This window comes from Oryza sativa, chromosome 1 (assembly GCF_034140825.1).
Source record: "Oryza sativa Japonica Group chromosome 1, ASM3414082v1".
Lineage (NCBI taxonomy): Eukaryota > Viridiplantae > Streptophyta > Magnoliopsida > Poales > Poaceae > Oryza > Oryza sativa.
The window spans coordinates 9,403,494-9,418,588 of NC_089035.1; the positions used below are offsets into that span (position 1 = coordinate 9,403,494).

At 44.3% G+C, this 15,095-nt stretch overlaps 1 protein-coding gene across 1 annotated transcript; it reads right to left on the reverse strand.

The window, feature by feature from the left end:
- Window positions 1-3,639: 3,639 nt before the first annotated feature.
- LOC9267815 (uncharacterized) lies at window positions 3,640-6,072 on the reverse strand. Its single transcript, XM_015755147.3, has 3 exons — window positions 5,836-6,072; window positions 5,665-5,717; window positions 3,640-3,943 (listed from the first exon to the last, which is right to left on the reverse strand). The coding sequence occupies exons 1-3, from the start codon at window positions 5,924-5,926 to the stop codon at window positions 3,827-3,829; spliced, it is 261 nt and encodes an 86-aa protein (XP_015610633.1). The 5' UTR covers window positions 5,927-6,072; the 3' UTR covers window positions 3,640-3,826.
- Window positions 6,073-15,095: the final 9,023 nt, after the last annotated feature.

Consider the following 15,095-nt stretch of genomic DNA (forward strand, 5'->3'; position numbering starts at 1 on the left):
ACGTCAGCATGATGTCAGCGTCACGCATATGTGTAAAACCACTTTAAACTATTTTTTTTCTCTTAAATTACTTATCCAAATCATGATTCGATTGCACCATTAAATTCGTTGCAATTAAATCTTTAAAACAAGACACATATGGATATATTCCGACGAATTTTTTTAGCTTATTATTGAATTATTTTTAAATGTTGCACGATATTCTACCAAGTATATCGAAATTGTTTTACTAAGTAAATCAACAATATTTCAATCGTTTAAATCGGACGATGTTTCACCTTATATAAAAACAATGTTTCAGCAAATAGCGAGAGAATGTTTCAATTCACTGCAACATTTAATCCATACATAGTGAAACATTATAAGTACACTAGGTGAAACATTTTTGGTGGAACAAAAAATGAAATAAATTCCTTTCATAGAGGGTTTCCAAAATATGTTGGTGACATAGAGGGTTTACAAAATATGTTGGTGATTTGTTGCAAAAGAATATTTTAATCCACTGTAACATTAGATCTCTATATATAGTGAAACATTGTAGATACACTAGGTGAAACATTTTTTATGGAATAAGGGGAGGGACAGATTGGTGGGCCCAGCGGGGGTGCGCGCGTGGGGAGGGGGAGCGACCGATTTTCCCCCTCCCCCGATTGACCGATCCTAAGAATTTTCGCTCACATTCTGAAGAAAGCAATTCACATTCAGGGATAACCAAGAAGTGCTTAGAGATAAAATACACACATTCAAAACTGACTGTTTGTTTAAATGAAATTAGCTAAAAAAAAGAGAAAAATGACATTATATATATATATATATATATATATATATATACACACACACACAAAGCAATTGACAATCTCACATCCTGGAGAAAGCAATTCACATTACAGCAGTAACCAAGCTATCTGAGGGACAGCGGTTCGGGCTGGGGCTGGAGGCTCGCGCGGCACATCAACCGGACTTCCTCGCGGTGGCGGTGGCGGTACGTCTTCCTCCGCAGTGGAACAAATAGATTAGCCTTAATAAATCTCGAATTTTAGGGGCAGCGGTTTGGGCTGGGGCAGGAAGAATTTGAGGGGCAGCGGTTCGGGCTGGGGCACATCTTCCTGCGCAGTGGAACTAAAAGATAATCCTTACAAAGTAAATCTCAATTACTCGATAAAGATATTATCTATTAAAGCAGATTAATTGACAAGATAAAAAAAGGTAAAAGGAACATATTCCTGCGCAGCTGAACTAAAAGATAATCCTTACAAAGTAAATCTCAATTACTCGATAAAGATATTATCTATTAAAGCAGATTAGTTGACAAGATACAAAAGATAAAAGGAAAATATAGAAAACTCCAAAATTCATCCGACTCTTTATCTCTTACTCTCTCCCTATTCTAATTCCTCCAACTCTTTCTCCCTTACCCTCTCCATATTCTAATGTACATACGCCCTCCATCCCAAAATATAAGACACAACCACTTTTCTTCCATGTCTCATAATATAAGATGTGCATGCATGCATAGATTAACTAGCACCTCTTGGTTCAATAGAATTGATTTGTTTTAAATCCTATACCATCAAACCTCTCAATCACCTTGCTTTCATGCATCGAGGTGATCCAAACCAAGAATATGATTAAATATTTTCTTGGTCTTTGTGTTATGAGTGGTTGAGCCTTATATTTTGGGATGGAGGGAGTAAAAGATACAATAGAGCCTCTTATAATTCAGCTTATGCTTGGTGTGTTGTGAATGAAGGAGGAGAGAGGTATTTATAGGCCAAGAAGTGCCTTGGAAATGTGGAGATGCTCAAGCATCCAATGAGCATATTCCTTCTTGCTTCACCTCCTTGTGCCAAGTGTCATTTGATGGTTTCTTCAGGTAGAAACAGTCACAACTGCCTTGGGTGATAACTACTAGCTTGTGAAGTTTCTGGGCTAGCTGGGTTGGGGTTCGGCCGAACCCTGGTTGGCCTCCCTGGCCTAGGCCTTTCTCCTGGGCCTTGGCAAAGGAGTCCTTAGCCCATTGGTATGATGGTTGGGCCTATTTTCTGGTATTTCGATGAGTTTGTGGGCCCGAGACTCCATAGTCTTGGATATGAACGTAATTCTCTCTTCCTTATGTATATTTCTTTTCACTTTGGTAGTTTATCACCTTCATTCAAATATACACCAACACTTATGAAAATTGTTAGAAATAAACCCTACCACTATGTTGGATGTTTTATATTTTTAAATTTATGCAGGTATCGAAGGCTTAAATTTGGTATTTAACCGTCGTCAACAAGGAGCACAGTAGGTCCCAATGCACTTTACTATAGCTCTATGTCGTCAGAGGATCCCTCGGAGGAGCAACTCGAGGTCGCCGGCGCAGAGCATATCCCGGCCGTCGCTGACGATGACCACGAGCAGGACAAGGAGGAGGACGACGACGATGACCTCGCCCTCCCCCTCGACCCCAACTATGAAGCGCCTCCGCCAGCATGCTAGTTCCTTGTTGTGGCTAGCGGCGTGGCTTTCACCGCAGCCGTTCTCGTGACATTATTCACCAACATCCTACACCCTTCCGCTGATTTCTTCCTCCCTTCCGGTGATCTCCTCCCCCTCCAGGACCTCGTGGTGGCACTTCCACCAGCGTGTGGCTCCCGGTGCCACCTATGGCTCTATTGCCCCGTGCACCAACACCATTGCTCCCTCCAGCTTCATCAGCGCCTGCTACTGGTATTGCCTCTTTATTTTGCCTGTTTTATTCACTTTGCATTGCAAAATCTCTCGTTTTGCATGTTTCTAAAATCGGATTGTGTCAATTCTTTCTTTCGGCTCTCTTTGCAGGCAATGTTCGAGGGGCAACGGTCCGGGCTAGGGCTGGAAGCTCCCGGCGGTACATCAACGACGGATCAGCGCCTGCGGAGGAAGAGGTTGGTGAGGCACGCGCTCGTCCAAGGAGACGGTTGTGCTTGGGCTCACCCTCCTCAGGGACATGCTCGTGTCGGATTCGTACAAGTGTACAACGCGTGGCGGAACCTGTGCGTGTGGCTCGCATACTTCGAGGGTTTGTTGCTTCCGCTTCTCCATTTCATTTGTACGTACTTTCTCTGTTTTACAATGTAAGACTTTCTAGCATTGCCCATATTTATATAGATATTAATGAATCTAGGCATATATATGTATCTAGATTCATTAACTTCTAAATATATGAGCAATACTAGAAAGTCTTACAATTTGAAACGGAGGGAGTACGTACTAGCAAAATGACCCGTACGATCCTTATACTGCATGTTTGATCCTACGGTGATGGTTGACATTTTTTTGCTAACCATATGATTACATAATCTTACTGTAGCACACAACAGAAAGAATTTAAGCCCTTTGACTTAAATCGTGGGTCTGGAGCACGTCCATTCACATGTTCGACCATCTCTTACTTCTCAATAAACATATGCTATTATCTCTCTCGCACACACGCATCCCAAAAGCCCCAAATGGTATATGCAACTCTACAAGCCTGACCATTGCTCACAGGATGCATCTTCACTACTTGCATCTTCGGAGTTGTACGGCGCGTGGCGAAACCCGTGCGTGTGCCTCGCGTACGTCGCATGGGTCTATTGCTTTCGCCTTAATTATTTGTATGTATGAGAAGAGAACTTTACAGTATTAACCGTTGATTGATTGTAAACATTTAGCAGTAAGCATAACCTTCTTCAGAGAAATACAGAATTACTACATTTCTGCAGGGAAATACTAGAATGCAAGTATGCAATGTAACATAATATCCATTCCACACACTCATCTTCTATAGCACATAGCCGTAGGCAGAGGTAGCCACAGATTCCTAGTTTGAATTGGAGGGATCAACGTCCGCCTTGAGTATACTGAGGTCGCCGCCTTCTTTGCTGGCAAGACTTGCAGCCTTCTTCTCGTTGCACTGGTTGATGAATTTTGTGAGTTCCTGGGAAGAAGAGAACATCAAATGAGTTCACTGGTTACTAAATATCTTAAATATCTCAAATAAGAAAAAAACGTAATCACAAAGTTAATAACAATAAGATCAGAAGGTCTAGTCTGCTTTCAATTATTCCAAACTCTAATGTCACCATTTGACAAACAGACATGGCGCCAAAAGTGGTCGTTTATTAGTATCATAGAGAATGCCAAACCTACTGAAATCTGCAACACCAAAATAGTCTAATAAAATTTGATCCTCGATAACTTCGGACACGATTGCCCGTGCAAAAACCACACCGCAAGTCAAGGTAAAACATTGCCAAATATTTCCCAAACATCTACATAGTTCACAAACACAACTTATCCTGTAAATCAAAATACAACAAGAAGCAATGTAAAACTGGTTTTTCAGATCAAACCGTAGAACATCAACAACAACTACACGGTCATGCAATTGAGTTACCAATCTTGTTATAACAAGAAAGTGGAATAGAAAACTGAGGCAGCATTCCTCACAATTCGGAATATTACAAAAACATACCGAGCTAGAAAACTATAGTCTACAAAGAATGTATCGTAGTCCCAAGTATGATGTAACTTATCAATGGCCATAACATGTTGACTACAGGCTACAGCTATGCCAGTTTAGTTACCATATTACCGAGCCATAGAAAACTGTTAATATCATACTAAACAGACCTATCATTGCAAGTACTGGCAGAAAAACCATGGATTAAACTACAGCTTGGCATATCTATAGGACTACTGAATACTGATGCTGTGTCTGTCAACCAGTAAAAATAGATTTTAAATCCATCCCTAGGTTTAACATACGGTAGATGATTGGCAAGCACCCAAACAACCAATACAAACAGATCAACCACTGTAAATGGAACGACAGTAATGGCATTAGCGGACATATTCAGCAACAGCCAGCCAAAAAATCAGCAATGCTGTCGGACTCTCTCTGCAATTGCCTCTGGAGTCAAACTTATCATAAATTCATATATTTATACGGTAATATTAACATCAGTTTTTGCATTTTGTACAGTTCCCAGCCATAGGCCATGAATCATGGAGCATGACCTCAGCACCCAGTTACCCTAAAAGGGCCTCACCAGAACAATGTTGAAGTCAACCACATGAGATTTACATGTATTAGCCTAATATGGGCACCCATATTGAAATGCAACACAAATCAGGCGCTAAAAGACAAATCCCAGCTGCTAATCAAAGCAATTTAGCCTTTACCTTTACCCCTCTAACCATACTAACCATATGTCCATACACCTCTCAATTATTATTTCCATGGCTCCTCAACTTATGAAGAAACATATTACTACATATGTAACCTATGTTGAAAAGAACTATCACTGGATATTAGTTCCGACAAAATCATTAACTTTGATCTTATTGGTACTAGTAGAGAATCCGTAATCAATAGGCATGTAACTCTCTTTTGGAGTAGTAAAAGAATATTGCTATGTTATTTTGGAGCACATTAACGAACACACAACTTTCCATCTTATATCACTCAAAAACAGAACATATTTGGTTTGCATGTATCACTAGTTTAATTCATGTTTGTTTCTTGCCTACTTCAGAGCTCAGAGAAGGCTAGACCCCCAATCTCCAAATGCTGCCCCAAATAACATCTTATGTCCGAAAGGGAGAAAGCAGGTGCTGATTGATGAATAGAGCAAGCATTCAGTAAACCGAGTCTACCTTATCGGCGTCCATGTCCTTGGTGAACTTGGTCGGCTTCACGGCCCTCTTCCCTGCAAGAATCGAGCGACCAATCAAAACACGCAGGGCGACAGGGAAGCATCGAAGAGCACCAGAGAACGGCACGGAAGGACGGACGGAGGCGCCGGTAGATCTTTGCGGCGGGGGTACCTTTGCGGACGTGGGGCGCCTTGCCATGGCGGTTGGGAGGGATGGTCTTCTTCTTCCCCTGCCCCTTGAACTGGCTCTGCTTCTGCGTCATCTCCAATCCGCCGCGAAGCTTAGCCCTCACGCTGCTGGGGTTTCCGCTAGCCCCTCTCGCTCGCGATCGAGCTGCGGCTGCGGCAACGGCGGTGGGTCGGGGATGTGTGGTGCGGCCGCCGGCGGCTAGGGTTTGGGAATTGGGATGGCCTTCCCAGAGACTGAATTGGGGCTGTATTAATGGGCCCTAATCGGGCTGTATAATTTCGGCCCGAGAAATATGCAAGTTCACTTTAGGTCCCTTATGTTCAACTTGTAAAAGCGGTGATTATCGATGTCTCGAGTCCAGTTTTAACTGATGTGACAAGTGGGATCTACGTGGGCCCTACATGTTAGGGCTAGATGGGGGACCTAGTATTGGTCCGGAAACAATTCGGCCCGTATTTATTATTGAGTACATCTTCAAGAGTACTCCCTTCGTCCTAAAAAAAACAAACGTTTGAGTGTCCGTCTTATATGAAATTTTTTTATAATTAATATTTTCATTGTTATTAGATGATAAAATATGATTAATACTTTATGCGTGACTTATTTTTTTAATTTTTTTATAATTTTTTTAAATAAGACAGACGGTGAAACGTTGAACATTTTTTTGGACGGAGGGAGTACTCCATATCACTGGAGTATGTCCAGTTCGGAGCGGAACACCATCGTGGTGTTCATCCGTGACGCACCACGCGACCGCGTTCACACTGTCCATTCTCGAGCATGGCAGGCACGGCACACAGCACGATGCCTCCCTAGCTCGACACGTACAGCGCGCGCCAGCAACATCAGATGCTGCTGCTTGTTCGGGAGGAGCCCCGGCATCCGCTCCTTGGCATCGTCGTTGATGAGCCTAGCCAGGTCGTCGACGATGTCGCCGCTCGCCACCGCGTGCCGGCCGTGGAGGCCACCACCTGCCGCGTGATGCGGTTGCCATAGTACCCGTCCTTAGCTCCGACATGGTTCCGCACGTTGGCCGTGAACACGAACGGGGGCGCGGGAGCGGCGGTGACACCTCCGCCGTGGCCGTGGATGGCTAGCTCGGGTGCAACACTGCCATATCGCGGCGGAGACCACGTCGAACATAGAGCAGGCGGCGGCGGTAGCGGTTGACGAAGCTCCACGGAATTATTATGTCGCAGAAGGCGAAGTCGACGTGCTTCGAGCTGGCTAGCGACCACGACGTTGTCGTGGCACCGTCCAGTTAGTTGCAGGGATGTCAGGTAGGGGGCTCATCGTACCTAATTGGAGCAACGGATCAGTTACCGTACGTCATGGCATGCATCCTGCAGAATGGTCGTTGCAGGAATGTTCGCGCAACGTACAGCCATTCTGGCCCAAGTGTCCTCCCATCGTTAGTGCCGTCGTGGTCACCGTCCACTATAGATCGCCATAAGAGTTGAGGGAGGACAAATAGACTTATTGTATGGAGAAGCACGATGGGCTATCGTGTCTTCGGGACGGGCTGGCATGGCCTGAGTCTTATTGGGTCGTGCCTGGGCCGTGTATGTAGCCCGTGGGCTGGAATGGCATGGCCAGGCCGTGTAGGTCGAGTCGTGCCGGTCCAACTGAACTCGGCCTAGGCCCGACCATGCCTGGGTCATGCCGGACTGGGCGGCCCATTTGGCCATCTATACCGCCCACCGTAGATCTCCTCACCAGCTCCTTCATGGTCACGCCTTCTCCACTTGTGCGGCAGCTAGCGGTGGGCACGAGGCTTCCTTCACGGTGGCCGTCGTCTTGACAGTGGAGACAAAGACGCTGAGGCAATGGCGCGGCGCTCGATCGAGCGGTTTTCCATGATGAGCGAGTTGCGGCTGTCGACAACCGCCTCGTGCCGGAGCACCTCGTCCCCGCCTGCTACGACGACGCGTGGTCGACGCTACGGTAGGCTATTGCCACCACCGCCGAGCCACGGACGCCGACTCATGGTGGTGAGTCTTCGTGCTCAGACATAACGTCATTGAGAGAGATTAAAACGAGAAGAGAGAGGAAGAAAGAGAGAGGGGGAAGAGGAGTCCCTACATATGGATCCCACCTGCCACGTCAGTAAAAACCATTCTCCAAACCATGAAAAAACTTGATTTGTACCGGTTTTTGAAGATGAGGGAGGTGTTATACCCGTTTTACGGTTGAGGGTGCGATACAATTAGCAGCAAGAGATGAGGACAAAGTAGATTTATTCCAAGTAATAATACGGGTGGTGGGCAACGTGAAAACATCCTTCCTTAGCCAAGTAGGCAGACATGGAAAATACTATCTAAACTCTGGTTTTGGAGTAGATTGAAAAAGGCCTGACGTGGCTAAGCGGATTAAAACAGATTTTAGTGCACGCAAGTGGGATGACTAACGAAAACAAATAACCGGAAACCTTATGTATTTTTTTTGTTAGGTATATAGATATATAAATTTAGATGACATGCAATAAATAAGACTATAAGAGGATATCGCCACCAGAAATAATAACACTTTCCCATGTCAAAAGAGAGAAGCTGCTTTACTATTTGCTGCTATGCTTTAACCGTGCTGCACTTCCATCATCGATGACAATGACAATTGACAAAGCAGGAAATTTCTTTTCCTTCAGTTAATATAGACCATACTACAGTGCAATTTCTATCTTGGACAATCTTTTGCACGCCACTACCATAGTAGATCAAATGTGTTATATATATACCACTGGTGGAGAAATCTTTTTTACTCCCGGTTGGTAACCCCTTTATAGTCCTGGTTTTCCAACCGGGAGTAAGAATTCGAGACTAAATATCGCTATTTTTAGTCCCGGTTCAAATACTCGGGGACTAAAGATCGATCTTTAGTCCCAATGTGGTCTCGGCTGGAGGTTTTTTTTCTCTCTTTCTTTTTCATTGTTTTTTTGTTATTTGCGGAAATCATTTTAGATCAAACATTCACAGCAATATAGTTCATCCCAAATCATTCACAGCAATAGTTCATCCCAAATCATTCACAAGCAATAGTTTCATCCCAAATCATTCACACAATAGTTCATCTCCAAATCATTCACTCAATAGTCATCCCCAAATCATTCACAATAACAACACAGATCGAATCACACATTCAATACAGATCGAATCACACATTAAGGAAAAAAGAAAAAAAATCCACGCAGTAGCACCGGCCTCCACTGCTTGCCGCCGCCCGGTCGCCGCTGCACGAGGCCGCCTCCGCCTCCGCGCGGCCGCCGCCGCGCGAGGGCGCAGCCACCGCCGCCTGTGAATGGGAGGAGAGGGGAGGAAGAGAATGAGGAGACGAGGAGGAAGAGGAAGAGATGGGGTGAAGAGGAGGAAGAGATAAGGTGAGGGAGGAGATAGAACTTATTAACTGATCCCGCCTCCTCCTCCTCGATCTTGCACATGTCTCGTCCTCTCCGCCGCGTATGCCGATCTTTTTTCCCGGTTGATGTTACCAACCAGGACAAGAAATAGACTAACCGGGACTAAAGATAATAGAGAAGGTGTGACATAGTCTGTTGTTCTTTGAACCGGGACTAGAAATGATCTTTAGTCCCGGTTGGTGTTCCCAACCAGGACTAAAGATAAAAAAAATAGCTCTAACCTTTTGAACCAGGACTAAAGATAATTTTTAGTTTCGGTTTTTATTGTAACCAGGACTATTGTGAAATTTGGTCGACCGATCAAAGATGGTTTCTCCTTACATTGTAGGTGCGCTTGCACATACTTTTTTTATGGATACATATGTATAGGTACCACTAGTTTTTACGTTTTAGAAAACATGAGATAGATGATGTTATTCTTCTGACCTCTAGTCTGCAATCGAAGCTCAGTTTGAATTCAAACCGAAGTATAGTAATTCCGTATTTTTCTCTGAACTAGAAAAAAATGCTCGTGCATTGCAACGGAAAAAACATGAGAACTTTAAGGAAAGGTTGGGAAAGATTTAGGGCATGTTCACTTTGATGCCATTTTCAACCTTACCAAATTTTGGTAAAGTTGCCAAAAAAGTGGCTACATTTAGTTTGATGCTAAATTTTGGTAACTATATAAAAAATCATGCCAAAATGTTGGCAAGTTGCTAAAATTTTGGCAACTATGCCAAAATTTTGGTAATGCCAAAATTTGGTAAGGTTTTTTTTGGCATCAAAGTGAATAGGCCCTTACATTATGTAATTAATTAAATTATAAAATCGCAACTATGCATGTATACGATGTTAAAGAAAAGAAAGGCTCGTAAAAATCAAGGTAAATGTGGAAAATAAAATTTCCCAAATAAACTATGGCTAGATTTAATTTTTATTCAATTTTCCATGATTAATTATACTATGTGAAATTTTTTCGGTATTTTCAAAGCTCCATTACTAATTTTAATAATACAAAAATCATTTTAGCATTTATTTAAATGAAAATCTAAATGAAAACCCTCCTTTCTCCCAGGGCCATTTTCAGCCCATTCTTTCATTAGCCCGTAGCCGGCTCAGCCCGTTAACCTCACTTCTCCTCCCTTCCACCTCAGCCTGCAAGCGTGCATCCGACCCATCAAGCAACCACAAAGTCTAATTAGCATCCCTTGTCCTCCTCTCACTATCGCGTGGGTCCCAGTGCTACAGTGTCGTCCCCTACCTCCGTCCGACTCTGCACCTTCCCAACACCGCCACCTCTGTGAAATCAGTCCGCATCCACAGAGATAATCCAAAATTAATTGAAGAGTTTTGATCCTTATCTTCTTCTATCTTCGTTCTTTCTAAGAATTAGAGCAAAATCACATCGTATCAACCTCGGAATCAAGCTATACGGTAAACAAGTTGTCCGTTTCGCGTACGGGGAGGGAATCGGACTACGCGCCCATTATACTAGGACGACGTACGAAAATACTTGGCAAAAACATCTTAAACTTTTATAATAGGTAAAGATAAAAGATAAGGATGTGAGCATCACCGGCAGTCATCCTATTTCATTTCCAAAATTGATTTTGAGGTTTTTTAGCGAAAAAAATCGGATCCAACAAATCCCAAAAGCTCTACACTAGTTTTGGAGTTCCCATTTCCATATATTTGGCTACGTGTATTTGAGATAGTTTTGGAGTTCCCATCCCTATGTACTCCCTCCTTCCCTAAATGTTTGATGCCGTTGTCTTTTTAAAACATGTTTGACTGTTCGTCTCATTCTAAAACTTTTGTAAAATATGTAAAACTATATATATACATTAAAATATATTTAACAATGAATCAAATGATAGGAAAATAATTAATAATTACTTAAATTTTTTGAATAAGACGAATGGTCAAACATGTTTAAAAAAATCAACTGCGTCAAACATTTTGGGATGGAGGGAGTATTTTGCTATGTGGATTTAAGGGAGAGAGAGTGTCTCCTCGTTCGCCGTTTCTCACTCCTTGCCCGCGCTTGTCCTCTCCTTCCCGCGCGAAAACTTATTTTGGAAGCGGGTGATCAAAACTTATTTTTGGGAGCAAGTGACCGTGATTTTTTGTGCGTGAGCGGAAGGAAAAAGTGAAAGGGCCCACTTTTAGTTTTTAAGGAATACTTCCTACTTTTAGTTTAGAAAACCCAAAAATCAAATTTTAGAGATAGATTATTGCTAATTACTTTTAGTTTAGAAAACCCAAAAATCAAATTTTAGAGATAGATTATTGCTAATGTATTGGTGATGCTCTATATGCTGCTATATTTGGAATCAATGAACGGTTAATACTAGTATAAAGTTCATTTCTCATACATAAAAATGAACGGTTAATACTAGTATAAAGTTCGTTTCTCCTACATACAAATGAAACGGAGGCACTTAGACCCATGCAACGTACGTACAAAAGGCACACATGCACAGGTTTCGCCATACGCGCGCTATACGACTCCGAGCTGAGACGAACATGTTCTTGAGAAGGGTAAGGCCAAGCACGTACGTACGGCCGTCACCATGGCCGGCAATGCGAAGATGAGCGCACGCTTCATCCGTCCGCCCTGCATGCGCGCCGCGCTTGCACCTGTTTGTCTTCCGCGCCGCCGGCGAGACCGCCTAGCTTGTAGCTAGATGGCGCGCGCAGCAGCATCGCCGTACCGCTCCACCCGCGCCGTCCGCCTCCTCTCACGTGCAACTCCACCTTCTCCATTGCCACATGTGCATTGTGCAGCAGTAGTAGCTCAAGCGCAGGCGATCAACAAAGCTGTTAAACCACCCCCTCAACTCGTCTGTCAGATGTGTTCGTCCAACATAATTTCTAAAATTTCAAGATGCTGCTTCCATGGAAAAACAAATCATAGCATAAACGAGTTTAAAACTCTTAGACCACATAGAACACTAGAGCGAACAGTACTTCTACTAACTAAATTCAAATATAGATGGAGTGCAACTACAGCGGCATCGACAGTTGTTGTACTATCCAAAGTATCTTCATATCTGATCAAGCTCCTCCTCCTCCTCCTCCTCCCTAAGCAGATAGCCTCTGCTCCGCCCACCACGCCGCCGTTTACGCAACGGGGAACCACTCGGCCCGCCGTCCCCACCGTCGCCGCCGTGCCCGCCGGGCCCGCCTGCCCCGCCGGGCCCGCCGTCCCCGCCCCGTTGGCCAGGTCCGCCTTGACCTCCGTCGCCGCCGCGGCCTCCGCTGCCTCCTGGGCCGCCGTCGCCGCCGCGGCCTCCGTCGCCTCCGACGCCGAGAAAGCCGCCGGTGCCGCCGGTGCCGCCGTCGTCGCCGTGAGGGCCGAGCGCGGGTCCGCCGCGGCCGCCGGGGCCGCCGAACTGGCCCGGTTGGCCGGGCTCGCCCGGCTGTCCTCCTCCCCTCCCGCCGCGTCCTCTCCTGCCGCCGCCGCCGCCGCGTCCTCCCCTGCCGCCTCGTCCTGCCCTGCCGCCGCCCCGGCCCGGTTGCCCGGGCTCGCCCGGTTGGCCGAGCTCGCCCGGCTGGCCTCCCCTGCCGCCGCGTCCTCCCTTGGTTGCCATTCGTGGTGGGTGGATGTAGGCGCCGGCGTAGAGAGGAAGAGAAGGTGCAAGCAAAACCTAGCCTCCACCACCAACACCGACGAATACGTATATATAGATGTTAGCGTATCGATCATGTATATTTGGCATGTATATCGTGTTTCCTTTTAGCCACACCTGATCTCCCGTTTCTCTAAATCATCTCTCCGGTTATATTTCTATAAATCGGCTGACTTAATTCAGGAAGGTTCATCAGTATCAATTCGATTATCGCGTTGAGTCCTATCGTCTCACAAGGTATCAGACTCCTCGATCCACCGCTTCCGCTCCTAGAACCCTGACCATGTCAACCGCCGGCTCCTCCCCCATCCCACGACGACGCGCCGGTCAACGCAGTCGCCACGGCGGTGGGCGATGGTGTTCGCGCTTCGTACCAACCCCCTCCCGGCCTCACGATCGACCGCCGTGCGTGATGCTCTCTCCAAACATCTGCCAGCGACGGCTGCGTCTGACACTCCCGCGGCGCAGAAACCACTTTGGCTGCGGCCCCGACTTCACCGCCAATGCTCCCGGAGATTGCGGGCGCTTCTCTCCCGACTATCTGTCGGCCTCGTCCCGGCTTCTTCTCCAACTACCCGCGCCGCCACTCCCTGCTCTGGATGTCGACGCCCACAATGCACTCCATGCTCAAGCCGTCCTCAACTCCAGATGTAGCGGAGATAGTGTGTCCGCCGGATGTAGCGGCCGTGGACGACCGACCACACGCCGAAGCAGCTGCGTATCATGAGGCGGCTCACCCCGCCAGTGTTGTTGCGGAGGCCGCGTTTGCGGATGCTTGCGGAACTCGAGCCGCCTGGGCGTCTCGCTACTCGCTAGAGGGCGATATGATGCATCTCCCCGGCATCTGCTGTGACTGTTGATTCATCTTCTCTCTTCCTACTGGCTTGGAGACTTCAATTCGGTGTAGACGGGATCGCCATGCATCTTCGTTTCGTTTTACCGGGAGCAGTACCGCTCGGCAGGAGAAAACCACGAAAATAACTCGAGCTATTTGCTATTATAATCTGTTACACGGCCGCCATGGCTCAGGCATGGGTCTTTTGAGTCGTAGTCGGGCCCAACCACACGACACGTCGACACGAGTTTTTTTTTTTTGAACATTGACACGAGTTGTTATACCAATTCATATGCTCTTGTTTCTCGTACAAAAATGCGATTTGCGCTTTTTTTTCCCCCTGAAATATGAAGGTGCAGCTTGTGTCTTTGTATCATGACCATATATAGGTATGTCAAAGCTAGGGAGATGGATTTTCATCTTTGATGGAACATTCTTGCCTTTCTTACATATCACGTAAATAATTATTAAAAAATAAAAAAAATGATAATTAAGATATATTAATATAAAATATATCACGACACAAACATGCAAGATCAATTCGACTTTTATAAGTTATAAGAAAAAAGTACAAATTAAGTTGAAATTAGTTAACGTGAATTCACAATTATATTTGTTGTTTTTATTACAACTTGTGAAAGTTGAATTTGGACTTTTATATTTGTGGAGTGATATGTTTCATACTAATTTGCTTCATCAAAACTTTTTTTTTCTAAATTTTTAATAACTATACTATTTAGGTTGCGTGCAATAAATAAGAGGATGTCCTCTTGAAAAATAAAAACTTAAAAGAGAGAAGTTGCATTATTATGGGCCGCTAATGCTAAAGGTAACCGTGCATGCACTTCCATCGTTGATGATAATGACAAAGCAGAAAATTTATTTTCATTCAGTTAATATAAACTACAGTGCAATTTCTATCGTGGACAATCTTTTGCACACCACTATTCTATAAACTCCCGAGGGTATGTACTCTCGTTGTTGCATGTCACTCTCAAATAATTATGTTTTTTTTTAAAAAATACCAACAAGGTAGACTAATATGTGATAAATTACTACACAAATATGCAAGGCAAAATTTAACTTCTACATGTTGAAAGAAAAAAATAAATTTGACTATAAATGTAAGTTAATTAGTTGTAATGTAATTTATTATTTTTACTTGTAAAATTTGAATTTTAACTTAATGTTTATAGAATGATATATATATATATATATATATATATATATATATATATATATATATATATATATATATATATATATATATATATATATATATCACATACTAATATATTTTCTCAATTTTTTTAATATTTTAACTATTTAAGCGACATGCAAATAATGAGAAGAATTCTCTCGAGAGTGTTTAAAATAATCT

Bases quoted from the DNA above. Each gene is read 5' to 3' on its own strand.
- LOC9267815 (XM_015755147.3), bottom strand. From the start codon at position 5,926: ATGACGCAGAAGCAGAGCCAGTTCAAGGGGCAGGGGAAGAAGAAGACC. The intron at 5,718-5,835 runs GTACCCCCGCCG...CGATTCTTGCAG, and splicing joins GGCGCCCCACGTCCGCAAAG to GGAAGAGGGCCGTGAAGCCG. The intron at 3,944-5,664 runs GTAGACTCGGTT...TCTTCTTCCCAG, and splicing joins AGGACATGGACGCCGATAAG to GAACTCACAAAATTCATCAA.